The sequence below is a fragment of the Hippichthys cyanospilos genome, chromosome 1, assembly GCF_059441005.1.
Source record: "Hippichthys cyanospilos isolate Australia breed blue-spotted pipefish chromosome 1, RoL_Hcya_1.0, whole genome shotgun sequence".
Lineage (NCBI taxonomy): Eukaryota > Metazoa > Chordata > Actinopteri > Syngnathiformes > Syngnathidae > Hippichthys > Hippichthys cyanospilos.
Genome location: NC_142369.1, coordinates 10,888,764 through 10,916,140, shown reverse-complemented (window position 1 = coordinate 10,916,140; position 27,377 = coordinate 10,888,764). Strand labels below are relative to the sequence as shown.

At 39.3% G+C, this 27,377-nt stretch overlaps 1 protein-coding gene across 1 annotated transcript in view; it reads right to left on the bottom strand.

The window, feature by feature from the left end:
* fras1 (Fraser extracellular matrix complex subunit 1) overlaps window positions 1-27,377 on the bottom strand; it is a 164,421-nt gene that overhangs the window by 91,822 nt on the left and 45,222 nt on the right. Inside the window, exons 6-13 of the mRNA XM_088417752.1 lie at window positions 26,356-26,489; window positions 25,945-26,028; window positions 25,765-25,866; window positions 18,159-18,350; window positions 14,418-14,507; window positions 10,976-11,123; window positions 5,222-5,365; window positions 2,188-2,337 (exon numbers count right to left, since the gene is read on the bottom strand). Of these exons, the coding sequence (XP_088273878.1) occupies window positions 2,188-2,337; window positions 5,222-5,365; window positions 10,976-11,123; window positions 14,418-14,507; window positions 18,159-18,350; window positions 25,765-25,866; window positions 25,945-26,028; window positions 26,356-26,489 (1,044 nt within the window). The remainder of the gene's footprint in view (window positions 1-2,187; window positions 2,338-5,221; window positions 5,366-10,975; window positions 11,124-14,417; window positions 14,508-18,158; window positions 18,351-25,764; window positions 25,867-25,944; window positions 26,029-26,355; window positions 26,490-27,377) is intronic.

Here is a 27,377-nt window from a genome sequence, read left to right as displayed (position 1 = left end):
AAAGTTGACAGAAAAGACTCCGCCTTGCAGGTCACCAAAGATTGAAAGACAGCCCAGTCACAATGAAAGAGTCCGCATTAAATCTCGCAGAACTTGAGAGAGTCCAAATCAAACCAGATGGTATTGGATCTTAGACGGCTGCACGGATGGCATGCGAGTGCTCGCCAGTGCATTCATTTGGTCTTATCACAATATGAGCCGCATTAAAGCCAGCTCAATGAATGCGGGATTAATGCATGAGCGGGGAATTGCGCTGCAGCATCGGCATCCCAAATGCAAGACGCGGCGCGGCGGCAACGTGAGGCTTTTGTACGTCAAGCCCGACGGAAAACGCGGCGGCCGTCTTCTCGTCATAGAGGTCATCTTCAAGATGCTCGTTACGCCGTGAAATAAGAGCACCGGAGCCCCCTCTCGTTTTTACTTCCAGACTCGGGGCAGCCAGAGCCTTTCAGAGCGTGTTAGCATATTAGCACGCCCACAGGGGCTCTTCTTCCTTCTCCTCGGCCGACTTTTAGTTATCACTCCTGGCCGGGGGGTACGAGCCGACCTCCGAGGCAGATTGCCTGATTAATGGCAGCGCGGACGGCGCGGGAGCAAATGAGTCTCGCGCCTCTCTTGCAGCCTCCTTCTGTCGAAGTTATAAAGCAAATCCATCATGCGGGCCGCAATTTTACCGTTACGTTCCCGGAGGTTTAGTGCGGGATTCCAAGCAATAATATTTAATGCCGCTAAGTCATCCAACATTAGATTGGAATGCATTATTAAACATGCTCACTTCTTGGTCTGTGCCTTTCACGCACAATCCAAGTGGATAATTGCTGCCACCGCGCACGCTTTCACACAGCACTGGCACAGCATCGCGGGTCAGACTACGTGGTAACGGGTAATTCATCTGAACGCACACACAAAAGAAAAATAGTGGAGCTGTCAATTTAGATCGATTCGATCCCAAAGGCATTGAAAGAATTGAGGTTTGAAGTTTACAGAAATTGCGGTGTACATTATGCATCACTTAAATCGAAACAGTATGCATTAAAGCCCACCAATATGGAAAGAGTCTGATGCTTAGATTCACTAAAATGGCAGCGTCCACGTTAAAGCTCACTGAAATCAATATCGCTGGCATAAAAGCTCGCGAGACTTGAAACCATCTGCAGTAAATCTCCTTAACCGCAAAGGAATCTAGCTTTAAAGTCCACTAAAATTATAAGGGCCATGTGAAAGTTCAATTAAATGAATCCCCCTGCTCTAAAGAGCAATGAAAATGGGTGTTAATGTTGCTAAAATTATAAAGTGTCTGCATGTATCCTAACTATTATGCTTATAAATAGATAACTGAATTGAAAGGCATTAAAGCTAACTAGAATGGAAAATTGGAGAAAAGTCTGCATCAAATCTCTCTGACTTCTAATGTCGGCATTTATTCCTTCTGACGTCAAAACAAATGGAAGGATTTCAAATTAATGCTCACCAAAATTGAAAGGGTCTGCATTATATTTAATTGGTGTGAATTGTAAAGAGTCCACAGGATAGGTCACATTGTAAAGACTGCATTAAAGCTCACTGAAATTCATTTTAGAGCGTTCAAAGTAATGTCCACTGATATCGGAACATTAAATTGAATGGAAAGTGTCCCCAATGGATCTCACTAAGATGGGTCTCCATTAAACAGTACATAGTCAAGCTCACGTCGTTAAAAGAGTCTGCATTAAAGCTTGCTGGAATGCAATAAGGAGTCCACATAACATGAAATTGAAAATAATCCACACCAAAGCTTGCTGAAATTTAAAGTCTGCATTACTTACTGCAAGCTTACTGGAATAGAAATAGCCCTGTTTCAAATCTCCTCATGGTGCCAGATGGTGTTTTTCAAAGCACTGAATGGTGCCGGATGATCTCACCTCATGCCTTATGAAAGTTTTTGTGAAGTTGCGACGTACGTCACATTCTATTTCCCAAATAGAAAAAAAAAAAGCTTGAAGATCCATAAATGACGCCGGGAAACCCGGCGGACGAATCAATAAGCAATCAATGCAAAACAAACAAGTCGCAGCAAGTTTACGTGACTCATCCAACCGCCGCGTCGCTTTTATTTGGGGAATCGTGATTAAACAATCAAAGGAGAGCGAGGAAAACCGGGACAAACGCTGGGACAGTGCAGTCGGGGGGATCAAAAACGCCACTCACGTCTGCATTGTCTCCTGCGGGTGTCTTGGTAGGTGCCGGCGGGACAGGTCGCCAGACACTGCTCGCCGTCGGCGCTCAGCAGGGGGCGATGTGGGGCACACGACTGGCAGGACCACCTGCTGCTGCACATGGAACAAGATGAAGGGCAGGCTGCGGATACACAGATGGAAAAATGGACAGGGTCTGCATTAAAGCACTGAATGACGATGGAGGCGTCGGATAAAGCAAAACTGTCAAGTGATGCACGCTGTCAAGAATGCAAAACCTCGGCCAGCTTCGGGGATAAAACGTTTTTGGTTGTTTTTTTTTTAAATTCATTTTTGGTTTTTGTTGTATAACATGCAGATGAGATAAGAACAGCATACAAAGTGAAATAAGCATAACTAATACAATATAAAATGTAATAAGCTAAAAATTTGAATAATAATGAATTCAAACACATTTTTTAAATATATGATTTTACCAATGTAAGATTGCTGTTTAAATATATGAAACAATATGAAATAATCACAAAAAGAAACAAAAGTAGTGTAAAATAAGTGTGTTTTAACTACATTAAATGTAATTCATTATAATTTACATTTATATAATTATAATTACAGTTATAAATAGTATTAAATTTTACGTAAAATATTTTAAAAAATGTTTGGAAATTCGATCATGTCGACGCTAATAGTTAATAGTAACAAAGGTAATTATAACATTTACCCAAAAAAATATTAATAATATTATATTATTGATAAGGATGTGCCGCATAACTTGAGTTTTTGAGAGTTTCTACTTTTTGCGCTTAAGCGGTCAACTTTTTCTTTCTGATGGCGACACTTTCCAGATGATTTCTTTTTCATGAGTTCCTCCAGGAAGAGATTTTATTTGGAAGAGTAGGCGGCCAGTATGAAAACTTGTGCATCTCGTCTTCAAACTTCTGACTTTTAAGATGCATTTAAATCGTCTTTTTATCAGGTTTATCAGCACCGGCGAGCGGAGCCCGCAGCCATATTTGAAATTTAGTAGTCAACAAAGTTCACCTTTTTATTGATCCAAATTTTTTTCCCCGCTTCCCGCCACCACCCGAGGTGCAGTTACACTATTTCAGAGCTGACATTTACTCCCCAACAAGTTTAGTGAGAAAAAGAAGAGAATCTGCTTACATCAGAAAAGCACCAGAGAAAGCAATCAGATGCCCCGAGATGAACTACCGCCGTGGAATATCTGAGCGACTTTGAGTGGAAAATTGTGCGAGGCGGACAAGCGGCGTGCAAGAAAAAGTCCAAGGGTGAAAGTTGATCATACAAAGTTGCAGTACTTTTAAAATGAGAGCGGCGAAAAAGCTGATTCAGATTTGTTCTAGCTTTTTTTTTTTTTTAATGAATGCCCACTAATTTTTTTAAAATATTTGTATGAGCATGTCGTAGTGCAAAAAGCAGTCACGGGAAACGATTATTAAAATGTTAAAGTCGAGTACACGCGGAGGGGCTAAATCACGGTATTATCGCAAACATTAGTAGCTTGTTCTCTCATTTGCTACGGCGTTTCCCGTCTGATAGTTTTTATGATGCTGCTATTCATGGCTTAATGTGTGATAAAAGTCAAGGGAGCTGTTCAATGAGATGCAAAAAAAAAAAAGGAAAGAACAAAAAGATACCATGGGTCAAGGTGGGATGTAAAAAGAATATGGAGTAAAAAGACATTGAACTAAATGCATGCATACACAGCACCTAATGCACACGTTGCCGCAATTTTCGCTTCTCAAAAGTTGAATGTGTTCGCTGGTTGAAGGTTAACTGCATTTCAACCCTGTGTGATATCGGATGAATAATTGAAGGACACAACCTCAGCCAAGCATGATGGATGCCTGGCTAAATGATGGTTTAAGTATGTATTTATACGTATATTAATAATGCAGAAACAGTGCGAGGGCTTTTTTATTTTTGCAAATGTGCTGTCTGAAACATCAATACATGCATAGTAATTCTAATGGATTATGTGAGAGTTAAGAACATTTTAACATTTATTTTTGAAATAGTAAAATAATATTGTAATCCCCCAAATATAATACACGGGTGTGGGTATGTTCTATAAACGATAACTTAAAGATTAGATTATTTATTTATTTATTTTTATTCAATACCATTCGGGGAAAATTGATCTATCAGCCACACATACGCACACTGAGATTTGACATCCAGGTGTGAATTTTCTATTGGCTGTATTCTTACTTACAATAATTACCGTAACGGGACGTTAGGGCGGATTAGCATCAAGTGCCTGTTGCAACAGCAGCTCGCATTTGCTGAGATCATTGCGGCATTATATTCAATAAAAGAAGCGAGCAGACTGAACCGCCGTCCCAAGTCCATCCTTGTTCACACACAGGAATATTACTAAATCAGAGAGGATCATGTAAAAGTTACGATGTCTCCAGTAAAGAGAGGCAAGGTATGGAGCTGTGTGTACCGTTAGAGAAAGGTATTCCACTTGATTTGTTAATTGTGGTCTTTTGGCATAGACACACAATCAAAAACTTAGTGGAACATAGATAGTAGGCAAATTCGGGTATTTATGGCAAAATGAACTCGAGCTGCTTCGCGAGTAAAAGAAAAAACAACCGCTTTGAGCAGATTCAATGTTACACTGGCGTGGCATACACTGACTTCTCACAATGTGGGAGATCTGAAACACACTTGACTTAACCCACAGCAAATATATAATTTAGGAATATAAACACAAGAAAATATGAAGAATTTACAAAAGATGAGATTTATTCTGTTTTGCTACAGTTTTTACATTGTTACCAAAGTGTTTTAGATAGTAATATAGAAAATACCAGAATTTGACTCCAAAATTCAGGGTGCGTCCTATACGCAGTTGTGTCCCATATTTGGGGAATTACTGTAAATGTAATCTCATTCAAATGTCTTGGTAAGTGTGTAATTTAAATGGATTATATTTAATGCAATTCAGTGCAAATAGAAATGAGATTGTGAAGGGCCAGAAATTGGATGTGAAATTTTGAAGTAATATACAAAATGACCTGCGCATTCTGGACCATCAGGGAAGAATCCGTCAGGACAGATGGACAGACAGCGACCAAGATGGAGGATGGCCTTTGGATCCTTGCAGCTGTCGCAGTGATCAGGAGTCCCGGAACATGACTGACAGTCTGCGTCGCACGGAACTAGAAAAGGAAAATAATCAGTCGGTGACTGACCCTACAAAGAAAGGAACCTAATCAAAAGTTTAGAAATCTAAACTAACTAACTAACTAACTAACTAACTAACTAACTAACTAACTAACTAACTAACTAACTAACTAACTAACTACTTGTCAACCAAGTGATTGACCAACAAATTGACCGATCTACCGTTACCAGTCTACTTCCTAACCATCAAACTTAACTAACTAGCAAACCAACTAATCACTGGCTTTCCAACCAATGTATTCACAATAAACCAGCAAATTGATCTCCCTTACACTAACTAACTAACTAACTAACTAACTAACTAACTAACTAACTAACTAACTAACTAACTAACTAAGTAACAACTTATGAACCAAGTGATTGACCAACAAATTGACCGATCTACCTTTACCAGTTTACTTCCTAACCATCAAACATAACTACCAAACCAACTAATTAGTGGCTTACCAGCCAATGTATTGACAATAAACCAGCAAATTGATCCCCCTTACACTAACTAACTAACTAACTAACTAACTAACTAACTAACTAACTAACTAAGTAACAACTTGTGAACCAAGTGATTGACCAACAAATTGACCGATCTACCGTTACCAGTTTACTTCCTAACCATCAAACATAACTACCAAACCAACTAGTTACTGGCTTTCCAGCCAATGTATTGACAATAAACCTGCAAATTGATCCCCCTTACACTAACTAACTAACTAACTAACTAACTAACTAACTAACTAACTAACTAACTAACTAACTAACTAACTAACTATCTGACTGCCCACCTGTTTAGAATATTTTTTTTTTCTTTCCTTTTTTTTAATAGCTGTCATTACAAGAGATAATGTGGCAGATAGATTGAGAGCAACTCAAAATGAATAAATGAATATTGGTGTGACGCTACTAACCAATATTTACTGAACTAAATGATGTGAAAAGAAAATGCTCCCTCCCCAACAACCCTTAAGCAAATAAGCATACATTTAGCACTCACGATGCAAACACAAACAAGCGTGCACACATAAATACACACACACCTGAAAATGATCACTGGCAGGCAGGCAATAACCTTCAAATTATTCATTGAAAGCTTAAGCCTGGTAAGCCAAAGCTTCTCGATTAGAGCAAATTAAATGTGCATCAATGTCAGGGAAACGTCTCGAGGAGAAATGATAAGCATTTATAGTGTTGTCTACAATCGTCCATTAGTGTAAGTCTACAGCAACAAAATGGATGAATTCCAGGATGTGGATAATTCCATAAATCTTGTGTCAATTAGTCTCTTCTAGACTGTTACAACAATGTGCATGCAACGGTCACTATAAGGTGCTAGCCATTTATCAAAATGCTAACATTTAGATGTCAAAATGCAGTCAAAATTGACCAGACCATTCTAGTTGTTACCGGAATGTTCTAGACGGGTTGCGAAACTATTTTTAAAAATGAGTTACTAAAATATACTGTCCCGGGCAGTTACTAGCATTTGCTTGCAATTTACTGTGCATTGTAAGAATGTGCAAGACAGTTACAAGAATTGTAAAAAAGTTATTGAAAAAAAAAAAATTTCTTTGTTCTATTAAAACCAATCTATCTAAAAGAAGAGAAAAATAAATGAATAAAATGACCTGACAGAACTGACACATACAACCTAAAAGCTCATTATTATTTTTTTTGTATATGGTTGCTGTCACGGATTTGTACCTATTTATTTATTTATTCATCATATGTTCGGTCTTTTTCTGCATCAGCCGAGCACAAAATTGAAACAGTGACACGGAATAAAGTGCTGGTGCTCAGGTGTGATGTCGCTGACGTGACAAATGACATAGAGAAAGGTCACACGCTGTTGATGCGTTGGCACGTTATTTGTTTTTGTCGTTTAGTGTCACCGCAAGACTGATGATGTCATGGTAAACACAAAAACTTTCAAACTTGGCCTTCAAACTCCACGTATGAAAGCAGATCTCTACTTTGCACACCTAATTTGGAACCCTGAAGCAGACCAAAAGCAAGGAATTAAAACCTGATTGTGAAACCCATACCCCAATTGAGTTTCAATTCAGATTTAAAATTCAGATTTCTACATTTGCTTTAAATGATAAACCTATGACTTAAAAGCAGAACTTTAAAAGTACTGTCATTTGAAAATGCCCAGCTAGGCTTAAAACCCAACCCTGAAACAACGACTTGAGTTTCAAATCATAACAATTTTTGAAACCGTACCATAAGCTAACTGAAGGCTCGTATTTTGACCATTTTTGTGTCATTTTCTTCCACATCATTCTCACAGTTTTTTTAATCAAGGGATGACAAACCTCTGGTTTTGTGATAACTAAGTGGTCGTGCCATGTTGAATTTTGACATGTTGTCACCATCCAGGTGAAATTTCAGCTCCCTGGTGTCTTCTTAAAATGCTTTCCTTTAGACCTGAACTGCTTTTGATGTACAGATCAAAGAATTGGACTAAACCCTAAAACTTGTTAAAAACCCATCTTTTAAATCATGATTTTAGACTTCAAAATCCAACTCAAGCTCGAAACTATCATTTGAAATCTTGAACTTTCCCGTAACACAGGCTATAAACTCTCATTTCTTACGTTAACATTTGCTTTAAACCGTAACCTCAACCCCTTTTTACAAATGGGATTCTTTGTGTTAATGTTCATTTGCTTGGATGCAAATGAACATTTCAGTCACGCATGCATGCAAATGATGACATATGCTCGCGGTTCACACATGAACAAACATGACGACGGTAATTTGTACACATTATGTTCTACATGCAACTTCTGGAAAAAAACATGTTACGTGCCATATAATTCACATTTGAGATAAATGCACGAATAAAAAGTATTTAACAGTACGTAAAGCTGCACTTATATATTTTTTTAGCATTTCCTGCCGAGTGCAAATTTACTGTACATATAATAAAAAAGCCCATTAATGACCAATGTAGATTGCTGATAATCTGCTGAATAAATCAGTGCGTTGGCGGCTCGCCGAGGCTTTTGCCCCTATAACAATATGACGCAACATTGGAGCGGTTTAGCTTCTTTGTTTATTTGCCATAATGAGGCTGTATTTAACTGTTGAAGAGATCCATTTCAAAGGCGCTAATAACTCATAAAACCAAATAAGCCCGGATAATTACGTGGACGCACTAGTATTGTTGTGATGGATGGTTTCATCCCTCCCTTTGGAAATAATTAAGTAGAAATGATCAGTTCCTGACTTGAAAAAGTAATAAAATAACAGTAAAGTACATCTTTACATGTGCTAGACAGTTGGTAGAATGTGGGAATGCGCTAAAGAGTTACCAGCCTTTGCTAGAGAGTTTTCAAAATGCAGTTACCAGAATATGCTACGTAGTTAGCAAAATGTGCAATCCTAGGTGGACAGTTACTAAAATGTAGAAATGCACTAGACAGTAACGGCAATGTGATAAACAGTGACTGAATACTAAACAGTTATGAGAAAAGAACTAGCTAGAAATATTGCAGATAATAGCTGCGGACTTATTCAAGAATAAAGGTACAGTGTTGATTGTATCGGAAGATGCTCACTCTGTCAAGTAGTAGACCATTGTTGTGACAATACTTCCGGGAGGAATTTCAAAATAAAAGCGTACCAAGGGCATTTGTGTAATACATTACTTGTTATGCTACAGTTTATTTTGAAGCATTGGTTGGTTTTGTCACAACATTTGGCTGTTTTACTATAATGCAGTGGCTTGATAGGCAGCACGTTCTCCCATAAGCCGCATTGCTCTTCTGGGTCAACAAGATAACAAAAAACAACAACAACAAAAACATCTTGTCCCATAGTATGTGTCTAACCTACCTGGGTCATTGTACTGTCTGACATTAGAAGCAATGAGTATTTCAAGCCTAAGTCAGCTGAGTCTATCACTGCAACTGGGTGAATCTACAGACGAGCGTGACACAGCCCAGATGTGTATTTTCTGTCATACGGTGTTTAATAAATTGTGATTTGAAGATATCACTGCAAAAGAGATGTTATTTTTATTGTATTGATGATGAGCTGTATAGTTTTTGGAACCTACCAGGACTGGAAGGCGCTACACAGTTACTGACGTACGAGACAGTTGCTGGAATTCACTAGAGAGGTACCGCAATGCACTAGCCAGTAACAGGACTAAGCCAAGAAAAACATGTACTGGATATAGGGAATATACCATACAAATACCAGGAAGTGCAGTTACCTATTACAGTGTAGCATACCACAATAATATTACTTGAAATTACCTGAGAGTTACTATAGTGTTTCTAGACAGTTACTGGCATGTGCTAGAACACCAGAAATAGCCCGGCCTAGTTTTCCCCCCTCCTCTTTCTCGTCAAGGACAATTGTCTTTTTGTGCGCGTTTTATCTCCAGCATCAACCCTACCCGACGACGTCCTTTTATTTATCCCGCCAGCTCTTCTCTCAGCTCTCTCACACACATACCCTTCTCTCACTAAGGTTATTTGGGCGTTTTTGGATGGCGCTCAAAAGTAGAAGCAGGTGCGCGTGCACAAGCATGCACACAATATGCACGCCCATACACACCCACACACACACCCCCACACACACCTAATATTCAAAGCATTCTCATGCGACATCTGATAAGATGCAAGGCTGAGATTTGAAATGAAAAGTTTGTTTTTCCCTCTTTTAATAGGGACTAACTGACAAAACACACACACATGCACCACATCATAGTGTTTCTGTTTCCAATTGCAGTGCCAGGCTGCTTTTTAGATGCTTCCCACACTTAAATGCGACACAAGTTATGAGAAAGTTCTAGACAGTTTCTGTTGATATTCCAGAAAGTTATAAGAAAGTGGTAAACAGTGTGAGACAATGAATCACTAACTTGTATTTTCTGTCGAAAGATTGATCATTAAAAATGTAAACAGTATTTCAAGATTTGCATATCATATTTGCTTCTTTTTACTGTGAATATCATTAACAGTGCTCTCCAGTTACCAAAATGTTCCAAACAGTTAAAAAAAAAAGCATCCTAGACAGTTAGTTTCCAGAAATGTGCTAGGAAGAAAAAAACAATACAAACATAAATAAAATAATCCACTGTTTTTAGTATTATTTGACACTTCTGTTTTTAGTTGCTTTTTTCTCCCTCAAGGAACTTAAACACGAGTCAGGTAAACAAAAAACAAGAGCACTTCAGATTTTTTTCTATGACCCAAAAGCCCTCTCAATGATTATTTGTACTGTGCGTGAGTGCCTCCTGAACCTGCCGCGTTGCCTTCAAACGACCTGCTTGAGCCTTGTTGTCGATGCAGGAAATCAGCACATTTACTGCGCAAACAGCAAATATGTAAAGTCGACCTAATCCCAGGACGCGTGCCGGAAAGTTCCTCTAGATTTTCACGCGGCACGGCTATCTGTAACGGCGCCGACCTCCTTAAAAGCCTCATCGTTATTCATCACGCCGGCTAATTTGCATAACCAAACGTCCGTGGAGAACAGACGAGAGACCTTTAGCTGCCAAAGTCAACTTGACAGACAATCCTTTGTTACGCACGCACGTAAGCACGCGCAGATACACGCGATCGTGTAAAATTCACCTTGGTGACACCGGGGGCAGCAATGTCCTTCCTGAACGACGACCAAGGTGCCCGGCGGGCATGTCGGGCAGGACGGCAGGTAGCAAGTCACCCGGGCGTCGCGGCACTCGCATTCGCGGCAGCTGGCGTCGGTCCAGCGGGCCGAGTCCTGAGGCGACGACAGGCGGATGAAATATTCATGAAGAAAAATAGGCTTTAACACAGAGGAACGTAGTTGACGTTTGCCAGAATTTGTGAGACGGTTACATGAAAACATGTGACAGTGCAAAGGACCATGCTTGACAGATACTCGAACATCTAGGACTGTTGTCACGATGTGTGAGACTGCTACTGGAGCATCCTAGGCACTAATTGGAACATGCTATATCTCTGAAGGAAGGTGCTGGCTGAGAAACTAACTCTGACAGACTCAACAATAATCCAGTGTAACCTCGTTTTTCGTGGTTAGTGGGGACCGAAAACTCCCTGCAAAAGTGAAATCCGCGAAAGACGAACCCCCCACCCCCCTCCTGGAATTTTCATGCATGTGTATGATGGTACCAGAATGTAAAATGGATTCCTACTTTAAATATTTGAAACAAAGTTTACTGCAGTATACATATTTACTTACATTTTTCATTATTACAATTTATACAGTAACAGTACTGTTATCCCTTCCCGTTTACATCTCTTGACTGTAGTTGGGGAACACAGTGGGCCGGAGTTTCCGTATTATCCGGACTATAAGGCGCACCAGATTATAAGGCGCACCCTCAATAATTGACATATTTTAAAACTTTTTTCATGTATTAGGTGCACCGGATTATAAGGCGCACCCTCAATCACTGACATATTTTAAAACTTTTCAATCACAACATAATAATGCTAAACTCTCAATAGCATCATAACTCAATGTCAATATGACCAACCTTATTCAACTATAAACACACAAAAGAAACAGGTAAAGCTTATTTTATCACCAACCTTGTTCAACTGTAAAGGTTACTTTATCAGTTCATTCCCCATCTACGAATCCCAATCTCAATATTGATCCATATAGAAGGCGCACCTGATTATAAGGCGCACCATCAGTTTTTAAAAAAAATTAAGGCTTTTAGGTGCGCCTTATAGTGCGGAAAATTCGGTAAACTCGGTGTAACAGCCTTCTAACGTCAACCTGTATTGATGCCCGTAGATCACCAAACATGATAACAAAAAAGCAGATTTTACACTCAAAATTCCAACTAATTAAAACATCTTCCAAACGCTTCTGCTTGCCCCACCGTTGTCAATCGCATGTGAGTTTCATTCGGATACACTGTCTTAAGGTATAACAGCATGGAAAAGATTTGTCAGCCAATTCGTCAATCAGATCATGGGCAAGGCTACAAGATACGTGATTGGCTCCCGGTGCGGCATTGACCATGAGAGCAGGAGTTGTAATCCACTCTTGCCATCATTGGCCTATATTGCGCTAGGAGTCAATCACGTGTCTTGTAGGAATACTGCTGAGCGGATTGACTGATTGTCTAGCCAGTCAATCTTCTCCAAGCTGTTGATTGCCTCCAGCAAGCATTCTCCCCCGCACACATGAGAAAGTGCAGAAAAAGCAATACAGTGACTACAAAACACACCTTTGTTGTATTTAAATGGAATTTTGAGTGTAAACTCTGCTTCCCTGTTATAATATTTTGTCAGCTATGGGCTTCACTTTAGGTTGCCGTTGGAGGAGTGAAATTACAGTCAACTTATCTGTTTGGTGTGCAAGAAACCTGCATCTATCTGCACTATAGCTTTTTATTTAATGAAAAAAATTGTGCACAGAGGGCGTGAATTTGCTATCAGGAGAATGCACCATTTGTGTTGTGCTTTGCATGACAGTAACCCACACTGCCAAACGTGCTGAGAAGGCAAGCCAATGATTCAAAATAAACCGTAACCATGCCAAATATTGTATAGACACGAACACGCTGGTATGCTTTTATTTTGAAGTTCTTCCCAGAAGCATGCTGCACTGACTGTGATGACACTTTCTACTTTGCAAAGCGTTCCTCCTTCCCGGGGTTATGTAAACATCGCAATGTCATTCGGAAATCAATCGCAAATTCTTGGTACGAAAAATTAACTTAATTACGCCAACATTAGCTAACAATCGACTCTAGCTAGCAGTGCATTCAGGTGCAGTTTAATAAATGTAAATCAAAACAGCACAAAAATTTTGACATGTATGCTGATCACTTTTGAAAATACCACACTGAGTCAAATGTTTCCTCTGTGGGATTGATGTCACTTGTCTCATTAAAAAAAAGTTATAGGAGATAACGCTCACAATTGTGTGTAAAAAAATTGATAAATATATTAACAGTTACAAGAAGTTGCTAGCTTGATACATGGATGTTCTATACATACACGGTAAATACTAGACTGCTGATAGAGTGTAATTAGACAGATACTGGAAGTATTTTACATTCAACAGAACATCGTAGACTACTACCAGAATGTGCTCTGGACAGTTACTAGAAGAAGTCACTAGCAACTATATTAGACACATGGAAAGAAATACTGAGACTTTATTAGAACCTACTAGATCATTAAATCATTATATGGATGTGCTAGATGTTAGGTATGTGATGTTGGGTCACATTTAATCAAATATGCTATAAAGACATACAATGGCATGTGCTGGAGACTAACAAACTAACAAACTAACTAACTAACTAACTAACTAACTAACTAACTAACTAACTAACTAACACTGTTTTCTGACTGGTTAAGCAACATGCTGCATTTGAAGCCTCGGTGAGGAACGTTCCGGAGGTCTCCTGAGGACAGAGCACCCCAATTTTTGATCGATCTGATAAAACATGCCGCCAGTTGACAAACCAGAGCGAAAAAACTCACAGAGGCGAATAAAAAAAAAAAAAATCCCAAGTGTCTTGTCAGGCCTTCAGATGGACGTGTGAGCACTGAAGTGAGCCGGAGGACGCGCTACATTATTTGTTTATACCAGCAGGATGGATTTCTCTAGGGAGACGTTGGAAGAAGAAGCTACTAGAAAAAAAAGATAACAACTCCCTTCACTTTGGGCCTTTGCTGACCTTTTTCAAAGAATTGGATGAGCTAAGCCGAGGGCTTGGAAAAAATGTATTGTTTTTTGTTTGTTTTTGATTTTTTACAGGCCATACCTTGCTGTAATGAGGAACATGAAAATCGATACTGTTTTTGAAGAAAAAAAAAAACGAAAGTAGAGCTCTAGAAGGAAAATTGGACTTTGGTGACTGTGATAGACATTTAGCATAATACGCAAGATTTTTTTCCAGAATCTTGAAAGTTATCTGAACTCACTAACCAGTTCCCATACTCTATAATGTGACGGCTAACGAAACGTGCTAGCCAAACAGCTACAGGAATGTACAAAGTATTCGTCTTTGAACAAACCCACATAAAACGCTCAAGTACTTACCTTGTATGATTTTCCTTGGCGTAAACAAGAATTTTTCTGCATGGAACATTGTGGACAGCACATTCCTGGAGGATGAATCAACTCGGATCCCTAAAAAGACATAAAAGAAAAGTTACCAAAAATGTGAAAATTAGCAAGCGGTGAATGTGTATACTTGACCTTCATTACAGTCACCCTCCTCAGGTCTAATCAGAATGATGTTAATGACATAAATTAGTTGTAATTGGCACAGCAGGATGAATTACATTAATTTTCGTGAATAATAAATAATTTGGGTAGAGAAGCTAAGTGATTTCAACTTGGTTCCCTGTATGCAACTTTTATTTAAAATTCTTGAATAAATAACTCACGTAAAATTTGTTTTAAGACATCACGTTTGACAATTTAAAATTGGTTTTGTTTTCTAACTGCACATGAGCATCAATGAATCCATCCAATTTCTTGTCCTCTGCTTGTCCTCCTCAAAAAATGAAATAAATTAAAATAATCACACATCAAAGTAGAAGAATCTTGATTTATTTCAGTCATTTTAAAAAATTCAGTTTGTGCCCATACAAAGGGACATCATTGATTTCTTTTTTTAAATCTCAATGTAAAAAAAAGTAATTGAGTAATTACTTCAGATTACTATTAGTACCTAAAGTAATTGATTACTTTAGGTACTAATAGTAAATTGAAGTAATTGATTACTTAGGTACTGAAGAAGTACAATATTCATTAATATAACTAAGAGGTGCTAAGGTAATCAATTACTCTGGGTACTCAAATTCTAAATTAACCAATTACTTTAGTTTTCAAGTACTTAATGTAATCAAATACTACAGTACTTATTGCTGCTAAAGTACTAGAGTACCAAAGGTAATTGGTTATTTTAATGTAAAAAATGACTTTAATACAGAATTAATTTAGTACCAGTCATTTTTAGAAACAATTTTGCAAAACACTTGAAAATCTTTGAAAAACATATCAATAAATACCTGGGTTTGAATATCTGGACTCCAAAAAAAAATAAAAAATAAAAAATACTTCTTGGGGTAGAATGATTCAAAGGCAAAATAAACTTAATTTGACAAAAACACATTGGAAGAAGCTTTGCCTCTAAACTTATTTGCTTTCTCCGGCTAAAAATGAACGCCTTTTCTAATCGCCTGAAGACACTTGTTTATTTGTCTTTGCTAGGCCTCTTTAATGATCCTAAACATCGTCTTCATTTGCGACTATTGGTGCTTCGGCCGACAGCAATACACACAAAAAAAACATTAAAAGTGCATTGCACTTGTGCATAAAATGATTTTGTGCTACCTAATGGGCTACTGCATGCCGATTTCCTCCCTTGCCGCCTCCCCAGCACACTCACACACAGAAACGCACGCAGGTTTCAACCGATCTCTCCATTTGTGTCACTTTGGCCGAGTTAATTAGCCGGCGTGGAAGCGGCCAAGCGTTTAAGTGCAAATGATTCTCCGTCCATCCTCCCACTGCAGCTACTGTCTAACGCGGGCCACATATCACGGCTAAAAACACCATTAAATATTCTGTAAATATAACAAGAAGACACATCAAATATGATGGAGGTATTACACAGTGATTTATTTTATGAGAGTGTATCATATATACCAGTTACCAAGAACCACGCTTGACACTTACTAGAAAGTGTTAGACTGTTACCGAAATGAGCTTAGGAAGTTAACGGAATGTCTTACAAGTTACTAAAATTTGCAACACATTTATCTATACGTACTACACAATAACCTGGCAGAAATAAGCTGGCAGAAAGTCATTACGATGCTAAACAACCTCACCTTTTTTTTTTCAGAGAAGTACCCCCTGTGAAATACCTTTTAAGCCGAGTACCGCTTAACCAGTGGAAAGCATTTTGGGGTTAAAAAAAAAACAAACAAACTTAAAACATGCCATGAGTGTCTGATTTATTAAAATTAAGACCCTTTCAAACTTTATTTGTATTGGTCCACAAAAAAGTAATCAACCTAAAGTGTCTCCTTTTGGATACAGATGATATTTGTTGTCAAAAAGAAATACCTTAATTATTAATAAATATTTTTCCACGCAAAAAAAATAGAAAGTGTCAGACCTGTTCTAAAAAAATGATATATCCCCATGTTCAAGACAATCGACCCTATACAATTAATGAAGTGTCTTTGACACAAACAACTACCCAAACTACCCAACCAATTATCACCATCTGATAGACTGACTAATTAACCAAATGGATCTGGATCAACTAACTAACTAACTAACTAACTAACTAACTAACTAACTAACTAACTAACTAACTACGTCTAATGGGTCATTTCCACAGACTAAGCAGAAGTTGACTGCAACCTATTAAGCAGCTAACAAACTAACACACTATGTGATCATTTGATCCAATAGATGTAGCTCTAGTAGCTGTCATAGTTTCAGATTAATTTTAGCTTTACGTTGAAGTGCATAAAATGTGTCTTAACTTTGAAGATATTTGAGCAGAAGTGCAAAGAGGGAAAAAAGGTAGTGAAAAGTATGAACAAATCTCTCTGAGGACATAATGAAATAAGTTGCCTTTAACAAAGTGAATTAAAAAGTTCCTTGAGAAGGTCCTCCGTCTTTGTGGGGAGTTTTTCAATTGTATGAGCTGTAGGCATAATTGACACTTGATGTGCTTTGACGGAGCGCAAAGACTGGCTGTACTTTCAGAATAGTTCAGTGGAATATCAGGGAAAATAGTGTTTGAGAAACAGCAGTTACTACCTGACCTCCCTCAGTTAATATTTTTGAAAAAGCGTCATAAAGGTGCGCATTATCTCTCTCTGCCAGTCCAACACCTATTCAACTTATTTAATCTCATTGGACACATAATTCTAACACTATTAATGTTGAATTGACACAACGTGACCTTCAATACTGAGCATTAAATTTAAATAACGAAGCTAAGGTCATATTTACTACTTATACTAAAGATGTAGACCTGCGCCAAGGCTGAACCATCATAAACTTGGAATCACAGAAACAAGTAGCCATCCAACCATTATCAATCAGTCCACCTAAAATTCTTGCATTCAAGTGAGTGAAAATGACTGGACCCTAACCAACCAACCAACCAACCAACCATAAAACCAAAAACAACAATTTCAAACTAACTAACTAACTAACTAACTAACTAACTAACTAACTAACTAACTAACTAACTAACTAACTAACTAACTAACTAACTCTATTATACCTCAACCACCAACTAACAACAACAACTAACGATAGCTAGTTAATTTAAAACACACACACACACACATCCACAACCAAACCACTAACTGTCAAAATCCAATCATCCAGCCAATTAACTAGTTGGTTGACTTATTAACTAACCTAATAAATAACAAATAACATGTTTCAAACAACTACAACTGCTGCCTGACCACCTTACCAACCAACCAAAGAATGATCCAAAGAAACACCCCACCAACTAATGGCTGACAAGCCTGACTAACCATCCCAGTTGACTCACCATAGAACTAACCATCAAAGGTCAAATTTTTTTAACCAACCATCTGACTACGTGATAAACTAATAAACCAATTAACTAAACATCCAAACTGACATGATAGAAAACCATCCGATCAAAAACATAAACAGCTACTTAACCAATTAACTAAGCAACCATAAAAAGATTATCCAGAACTCCTCGCAGTCTTTATAGAACCAAGAGGATCATTAGCGCTAAGTACAAAAATAAAACCGATCATTTACCTGCGGGCAGTGGAGGCGTGCGCACTCGGCCTTGTGGCAGAGGACTTGACCGCGGCTGCATGTGCAGAATTCGCAGCCGCTGGCATTCCACATGTCGCCGTGGTAACGCACTATACTCTGATACAGGCAGCTTCCCCTGGCGGCGGCGCACTCGTCGCAGCACTGGCCTGCGCGCCTCACTTTTGTCTGACCCTGTGGAAAGCAAATTAAGTCATAGTTATGTACCCTGTAGAAATAGCAGTTACGTGGAATTTGTGCACATTTTAGATTCACTCCAAGTATATCATTCAATTGAGGAGAAAAGTAAATGTGATATGACATGATTACAACAGTTGGAAGACTATACGCCAGTGAAGTAAAAATTAACGCTCATGAGCCACTTTGATTATTTTTTTTACTCCACTTGATGGTGCTCTTGGTTTAATCCTTAGCCAGTATTTGGACATTTTTCGGGTAATTTTCTTCCACATCATTTTCACAATTTTGAGCAAGGCTGGTAGTGTGATAACTAAGTGGTTGTGCCATATTAAACTTTGACATATTGTCACCCTCTGGGTGAAATTTCAGCTCCCGTGTGTCTTCTTTGATGTGAAATGATCAAAGTAGCGGACAAAATACAGCACAGGGGTTAGAGATACATGCTAATGCAATGGAAATGTATTCAAATTTCCACTGGATTGTTAAACCAAGAGCGCCATCTAGGAATAAAATCATTTAAAGCGCAAGTGAAGTTTATTTTCTCATCACAACTATACACAGTAGGTACAATACAGTTCACTTTAATTATTCAATCCAGTTACGATATTATTACCTCCTATTGTAATTTCAAATGTCATACGACTCACCGCATTTACGATATTTTTCATGCGCTGATTCACTACAAATGAGAAACTATACCTTGTCATACATCAAAAGATTCAATCCAATTATACTTCAAGTCACTCCAGCAATGATACAATTCACAGCAGTTGTGAATGAGATTTAATTCTAGTGATGTGGTATGACATGAATAATTCCAATTCGGATACTATACAGCAGTGGTCCCCAACCATTTGATCACCACGGACCAGTCAACGCCTTAGATTTATATTTCGGACCGAGGGGAGGGGGGGGGCTGGCCACATCATCCTTCTCACTATGTATGTAATATCAACAGCGGCCAGAGGCGGCGCCAAAAAAACAAAAATCAAGCACAAACGTATGAACTGTTTAACTAAATCATCTCCAAAACATTATTTCGGGTGCAGCCCACGCGGCCCGGTAACAGTTGATCCACGGACCGGGACTGGGGGTTGGGGACCACTGCTATACTGGACACTCTAATTAGAATATGATTCACTTAGTGCAGATTTAATTTACACCTGTTGCATTGTGATGTATCAGTAAAATTGCAATAGCATTGCCTCATATTATGAGAAAATATCCCCTATTATAAGGGAAAGCATGGCCTTATCAATGCGATATGGCGTACTTCTCCCCACTTTGGATTAAACATATTTAAAAAACAAACAAACAAAAAAACAATTCCCTCAAATATGGCGCAAAGTCGAATTATGATGCGATACAATTGATTCTATATTGGGGGCTTACTCCTCTTATGGTGCAATACGTTTTCTGAAATGGTCCATTCTGATTTGGATGCGAATCACTCTAAATTGGATGAACCCCACTCCAATCCCAATATTTCACTTATTAGTAACCATCAAATCTTTAAACAATTTACACATTTTTGAATGATTGTAATGATCCATCAAAACATTTTCCCTTTTTATTTTTTACATGCTTAAGGTGTAGTAGAGCGGTCGCGAGACACCGAAGTACCACAACATTATCAGAGCATTTCCTCACAAACTCGTCACACGCTTTGATGGACGACAATTGCAGCTGTCGCAGTGCCGGAAAGAAGAAAGTGAGATTGAAGTTGATGCGCAGCATGCGACCACGTTGTGAATTTTGATTAACGCCAGCCAGACAGCCGGCAGGCCAGTGAATCCGCTTGTTAGCGCCCTCTGATCTCCATCATCCCGAAGGATATTTTCACGCATGTGTTCCACGTGTAAGAGGACATGATTAAAGTCCTACACTGACTTCTAACCCGGAGTTCCTACTTTGTTGGTTATGTGTAAGTGAGATAGCGCACGAAGTTGGCACTCTTTAAGGACATTCATTTTCTTCTTTAAAGATAATCAAATGAAAGTAAATTCTGTGTAATCTGCCCTATGTGATACAACAACATACTGTATGTTAACTGTATTACTTTAAGATCATAACCACATCCACGATGGAAACACCTCACAATACTAACCAACTATCTAACCAACTGACTAACAACAATCAAACAACCAATCACTTATACAGCTAATTCAGTATCTTACATTAATGTAAGAAAACAAACGACCAACCATCCGTCTATTCAATGAACCAACATACTGACAAACTAAATGATCACCCAACAATGTGACCAAGTTTCCATATACCCGACTAACTAACAGACTGGCTGATTGACTAAGTAAGTCACTTAAAAACTATACTGTTGGCTAATGAGCTATCCAGGTATCTAAATAAACTAAATTGACTAACAATCCAAAAAACATCAAATCCACCATCCGCCTAACTGGGTAACTAGCTAAAGAATTCAGCATCCACCAATATAAATAACCAACCAGCTAACCAACCAACTAAGTTAATGACAAACAACCTTGTTGACTAATGAGCTAGCCAGCTAACCAAATTAAACAGACTGACTAAAAATGCAAATAACCAAACAAAAAAATCAACCACCCAATAACTATGTAGCTAGCTCAATAATCTAGCATCCAACAAAATAAATAAGTAACCAACCAACCAACCAACCAACCAACCAACCAACCAACCAACTAAGTAACTGACAAACAAATTTGATGACTAATGAGTTAGGGAGCTAGTTAACTAATTTAAACTGACTAACAATGCAAATAACCAAACAAGAAATCAACCATTCGGCTAACTAGGTAGCTATTAGAAATACCTTTCGATATTACCAACCATCTAACCAACTGACTGACTAACAATAACCAACCGACCAACCAATCACTTATGCAGCTAATTAGTTAGCGCTCTAAGTAATCTAGTACTCAACAATACAAATAACAACCAATAAATCTAAACTAATTGATTACCCAACAATGCAACCAACTTCATCCAACTCACTGACTAAATAACTAACAGAAAAACAAACTCATTGACTAAATAGCTACGTAGCAAGTAAGCTTAGCTAATTAAAAAAACACAATTGACTGACTAGTACAAATAACCAACAACCACACAGTTAATTTGGTATCTAAATGACCAAACATCCAAAAATACAACTAAACAACCTACAGACCACTTCCTCAAAGAACCAACTGACTGACAAAATAATCGGTCGCCAACTGACTGACTAAATAACCAGTCAAACTACCCTCTCACTCACTACGGATCAAATGACAGACTAACAAACAAATAAACTAACCGAGGAGTCCATTTGGGAGGATTCGTTTTGATATATTTCCGCGTTGTTTTGCACTCGGGGTCTGGCCATGCCGGTTTAATAAATAATCCAATGAATAACATTAGGAATTTATGAATGAATAAAATCCACCTTGGATATCACCATGTTAATCGTCGTGCCAATATGTGGAACTGCCTCTCTGGTGTAATTGCGTCTTTTTATTACATTTGATTGCGAGCTCGTCAGCGTGCGCGTTTCTGCGACTCCCTAACGAGATACCGATACAGACAAAATTGCTTACAACTGCGAATTAAATGTCAACTTTTGCGTGTTTGTACGCAGTGTGGGAGGGTGGGAGACAGAAGCAATTCCACAAGGTCTTGCACTGCAATCTATTTGTAGAGTCTGTGCGCGCATCTAAATGTATGAGGATCTGCTGACTGCTGAATGTCAATGCACGTATCTCTGTGTCTCTAGGTGCGTATGTATGTGACCGTACTTCATGTGTGTTTGTGTGGGTTTCTGTAGCTGCCTACATTGTGGTTTCTCATAGCTAAATTTGGCAAAACCAATTAGAGCATAGCTAGTTTAGTAGCTGATAATTGGCTAGCAGTGTTGTTCAACCTGTGATGAGCCGAGACACTGTTTTTTTTCTTCGGAAAAACCTCCAGGCACACCACCAATCTGCAGGGGCCTTATCATGAAAAGTCAACATTTTGGAGCTTTTAACCATGTTACATTGTTGGTTTCAAAACCTAAAACCTGAAAGTGTTATTTTTCTTCATTGATCTATTTTCAATCATCCCTTACTGATTCTGGACTCTGTACGTGATAAACATGACTGAGAAACACTTTCGACGAGAGAAGTAATTCCTATCTCCCCTACACCGCACCCGTACCGCCTGCGCATGGTAAAAACTCATCGACCTTATCCATGTCTATTAGTTTCATTTTGCTTCCGGAGTTGAGGAGGAGAGATTTTGCAGCAACGTTTCTTTTATTAGTTACAACACTTTACTGTAGAAAAGTGGGGAAAATTTGCATTTAACCTGGAGCCGGATCTGTTGTTATGAATACTAGGTTTCTATGGGGACCGATTTGATAGGAGAAACGTGCCAGCGAGTGCGATCTCTAGACACTGTTTTGCATTTTATTGTCGTAAAACGCCCATTTTTGGTTCTGCCCTTGTATGGATAAGTGGTCAAGATGATGACCGCCTGCATCATAAAGAGGGTGTGGCAGCAACACTGTGAGAAGAACGGCCAGCCAATGAGATGGTTTACTTCCTGGTTAGAAATGTCAGTACCGTGAAACTCATACAGTTTTTAATAAGAGATTAAAAGATCAATCCGTCAAATGTAATTTATATGCATTTATTTAACTGTGTTAAGTGTAAACATTTCATGATCTTGGTCCTTTAACTATATACTGGAAAACAAAGTAGGGAACTCCAGTTCCTCGAGAGCCATATCCTGCCTGTTTTTGATGTGTCTCACTTTCAACACACTTGATTGAAATGATCAGGATCATTATCAGGCTTCCACAGGGCTTGCTGATGAGCTGAATATTTGAACCAGGTGTGAAAGGCGAGGGAGACATCGAAAATAGGCGGGATATGGCTCTTGAGGAACCGGAGTTCCCTACCCCCGCTGTAAAGTCATTCTAATTAAAGTTTTATCAACAGAAATTAAATAAACACAGTCTAAGCTTTTTTTCTTTCTTTTTTTTTTGACCTCTAGAGCTTTCATCTGTCAGAATTTTGTTTTGTGGCCGATTTGGAGTTAGTATTCTTCCTTTTCAAAAACTTCTGCATCACTGACACAGTAGTTTGACAAAAAATAGTTGCAGCCACAGGCTAATTTCTGTCAGCCCCGCCAATCACAATCAAACCCTTAAAATCTTGTCTCAAAGTACTGTGCTGCTGCCTATTGGCGAAGACTATTTATGCCATGATTACTCTGAAATTGGATAATTTACCACGGCACACCTAAAAATATCTCGCGGAACACTACAGTGCCGCAGCACCATGGTTGAACAACAAGGGTCACGAACCAGGGATCTGCGGCCCGGTACTGGTCCGTGGTTCATTTGGAACCGGGCCGCAAAATAAGAAACAGATGTCTTTGGAAAATTTCTTTGGGATGGGGAAAAGGCCCAGTGGAGAGACAGAAGAACCTACAACCTCTTTCACAAATGTGAACAATACCAAGAGTCCTACTTGAAATAATGATTTATCGCAGCCAAAAAGGACCCACAAACTGGCAAGAAATTGACCCGTGACCAATTTGTTAGCAAAGCAGGTGAATCTCGCATGCCTGTGCTAGAGACTGCAAATGACGATGACCTTAAAAGTATGCTTGAGACAAAAACTCAGCCACGGTCCTGGATTAAATTTCTGACAGAATACCCTAATATCCTATCGATGTGGAGAGGGGTTTTCTGCAGTGACGGCAACAAAAACAAAACAACGGAGTAGTTGGAGAGGATATAAGCGACGCACTTCGGGTGTTATTGTCTTCTAGTGCATAGCGGACACGCCTAGCATACTCCACTTTTTCATCATGAAGTTGAGTCAGAATGCAAAAATTATTATTTTTTTAGTAGTGGTCGCGCATGCCCTGATAATTGCCTTGGACGCCGGTAACGATGTACTGCAGGCATCTCAAACTCAATTTGTGTGCAGGTCACTTGAGATAGAGTCTGAGTGTGTCTGGCTGCATGAAATATTCCACGAAAAAAGATGTTCATGGCTCAAAAAAATACAAGCAAACCAATCTTCAGAATCTTTATGAATACAGTTCAGAATATTAAAGGTCCTTCGGAATGTGAAGTAGATGGGTGAGCCGTTCCTCTTTCTCATCTCCTTTGTACTTTGCATAGTCCTCAGCATGTCTAAGGTGAGCGATGATGTTTGACTTCTTGAGCACTGCAACTTCCTATGTGCATTCAAGACTGTCTCCAGTATTACTTGGCTATTCTTTTCACCAACCTCTCACTTCAAGGCATGTTTTAAAAAAGATATGACTGTGACTGGGTGACGGGATATCTTTTAGTTACACTTGGGGTCACCTCAGAATTACATTTCAACAAAAGATGTCAAGAACCTGAGCTGGCCCAAAAGTAATAAAAAAAAAAATACAACAACAAAACACTGCCACACTGACATTAAACTTTGATGTCATTTAGAGGACCGTAAAATATAATCCTGCAGGCCTTACATGGCCCCCCAGCCAAGAGTTTGAAACCCGTGTTCTAGTACATTGATATACATAATTATCTAGTGCAAAGTGGTAAATGTGCTTAGTATAGTGTTGCCGTTTAGTACAAACCAGTGACTGTTTCACACCCTGGTAATTGATCACATTTTGTCTCCAGATTCAGAGCGTGTGTGTGTTTGTGTGTAAGTATGGGTTGTGCAGCACACACTGCAAAGGTAAAAAATAAAGCACTTTTTATTACCTCCCCTACTGTTTGGATGCACATTTGTGTGTCTGTGCGTGTCTGTGGTTTTGTTTTGCTGCATGGTGGGGACTAAATCCTGGGTTTTATTGTCTTTGCGGGGACCTCGTCCTCTTATTTTGATGGGCCCCACTAGTACAAACCTCTTCATGATGGTCAAGACTAGGTAATTGCTTCTCAATTATTTTTTGCAAAGCCCCCTCTCGCCGCAAGGAAAAAGAAAATACCACCCCCACCCCCATTGACTCTAAATGGGATTATTATCTATGAAAACTGGATAACTATAGCTAACATTGTATCCTTTTTAAGAAATAAATGGAGTTAAATCCATTTTCAGCAAATTTACAGCTTATTCAGAATCTGAAAAAGCTGAAATTTAAACGTTTCTGAACCCTACACAGACTTTGACAATCAGAGAACCAGAGCACCACCTGGTGCCACAGTTTTTCTCTGCCCCCCCCCCCCCTCCCCCCCAGCGGACTGACCCCACTTTTTGAGAAGGATTATGTTAGGGTAAGGGTTATGGTTAGGCAATCAGTTGAGATAGTTAAGATTAGGGACTAGGAAAGGCATTACGTCAATGGGATGGCCCCACAAAGATAGTAAGACAAACCTATGTGCTTGTTTGTGTGAGCCTGTGCGTATGTTTGTTTATGCAACCAATATGTAAACACTCACCTTATCACAGGTGACAGGCCGGCAGGTGTGTGCGTGACATTTGGACTGACCGCGCTCGCACACACAGGTGGTGCAGGCGTCCCTTTGCCACTGCTCGCCATGCTGTTGACACACACACAAAAACACACATTAGCTTCCCCGATTGGGTGTCCTGTGGTTTACCTAATGAGCTGACTTTACCTGGTACTCTTTCCCAGCAGATAAGCACGGGTTGGACACACAATGAGGACAGCACTGACCAGGCGGAATCACCAAATTTTCATTCTGAGGGAGAGCATACAGGCAATTAGTGGCTTCAATTGCCCTGAACTTTTCCAATTTACCTCATTGTACTGTTATTCATCCACTGCATATTTTGTCTTATCTTAGTGTAGTGTTTTATCATATTTACACTTCCCCTGCTTCACTGCTGTTTAGCATTTAGAAGTGCTCTTACTATAGAGTGTTTTTTTTTTGTAAACACATACTTGGAGATGCACCATAATTGTGTTATAGCTGCACCAGATAATGACAATAATAGCTTTGTATTGTAATCCAGTGTTGGACAGGAAAGAGCAAACTGGGCTATGGGATGTTGCGTTGAAAACTCACAGCTTTGCAGGCCACTCGCGGACACTCGGCGACCGAGCATCGGACGTCCCCGTTGTGGCAAACGCATCTAGAGCAGTGGCTGGGATGCCACTCTTCGCCATCCAAATACTCGGAACCCTCCCAGGAGCAAGAATCTGATGCACACAAATGGGGTCATGAGGAATTTGAAAATTTGTAGTTATCTATCATGAGTGGTCCCCAAAAGACACAGGAGATTTCTAATTTTGCGGCAAAGTGCGGTGCTTTGAATTTCAGTTTCCTCGTTTTTCGCGGTTAATGGGGACCAATACCCCACGCGACAAGTGAAATCCGCAAAGTAGGACCCCCTCCTCCCAGGAATTTTATTGCATGTGTATGTGGGTACTGTAATTTTTTTAAAATGTGACAAGTACGTATACTTTACATATTTGAGACAAAGACGACTGAAGTACACATATTTACCTAAATCTTTAATTATTAAACCTTATACAGTAACTTTACTGCTATCCCTTCCCACTTCCATCCCTTGGCCGTAGTCAGGGAATACGGAGGGCCGACGTTGCCCTCGGAGTAACACCCCTCGGACGTCGACCTAAAGTTGAGTGCGTCGCTGACCAAACATGAAAACAGGGAAGCAGAGTTTACGCTCAAAATTTCACTTTGTTATAGTGTGTAACACATTCCCAACGGTCTGTTTTGTCCTCCTCACTGTATTCCTCTGGCCGCCTGTTCTCACTCGAGTGTGATGTGGAGACTGCTACTGTAGATAATACAGTCAACAGCTTGGACAAGACTGGCCACACAATGTCAATGAGGGCAGGAGTGGATTACAACTCCTGCCCTCATTGGTCGATGTTGAGCCAGGTGCAATTCACATTTCTTGTAGGAATGTGTGTGACTGATTGTCCAAGTGTCCCAGTCTTGTCCAAGATGTTGACTTTACCTCTTGAAGCAGTCTTCGCCTCACACGTGAGTGAGAGCGTGCAGCCATATCATTAAAAAGAAGCCACGCCCAAAAACTCAGAAGTTGGTTTTGCTTTAAA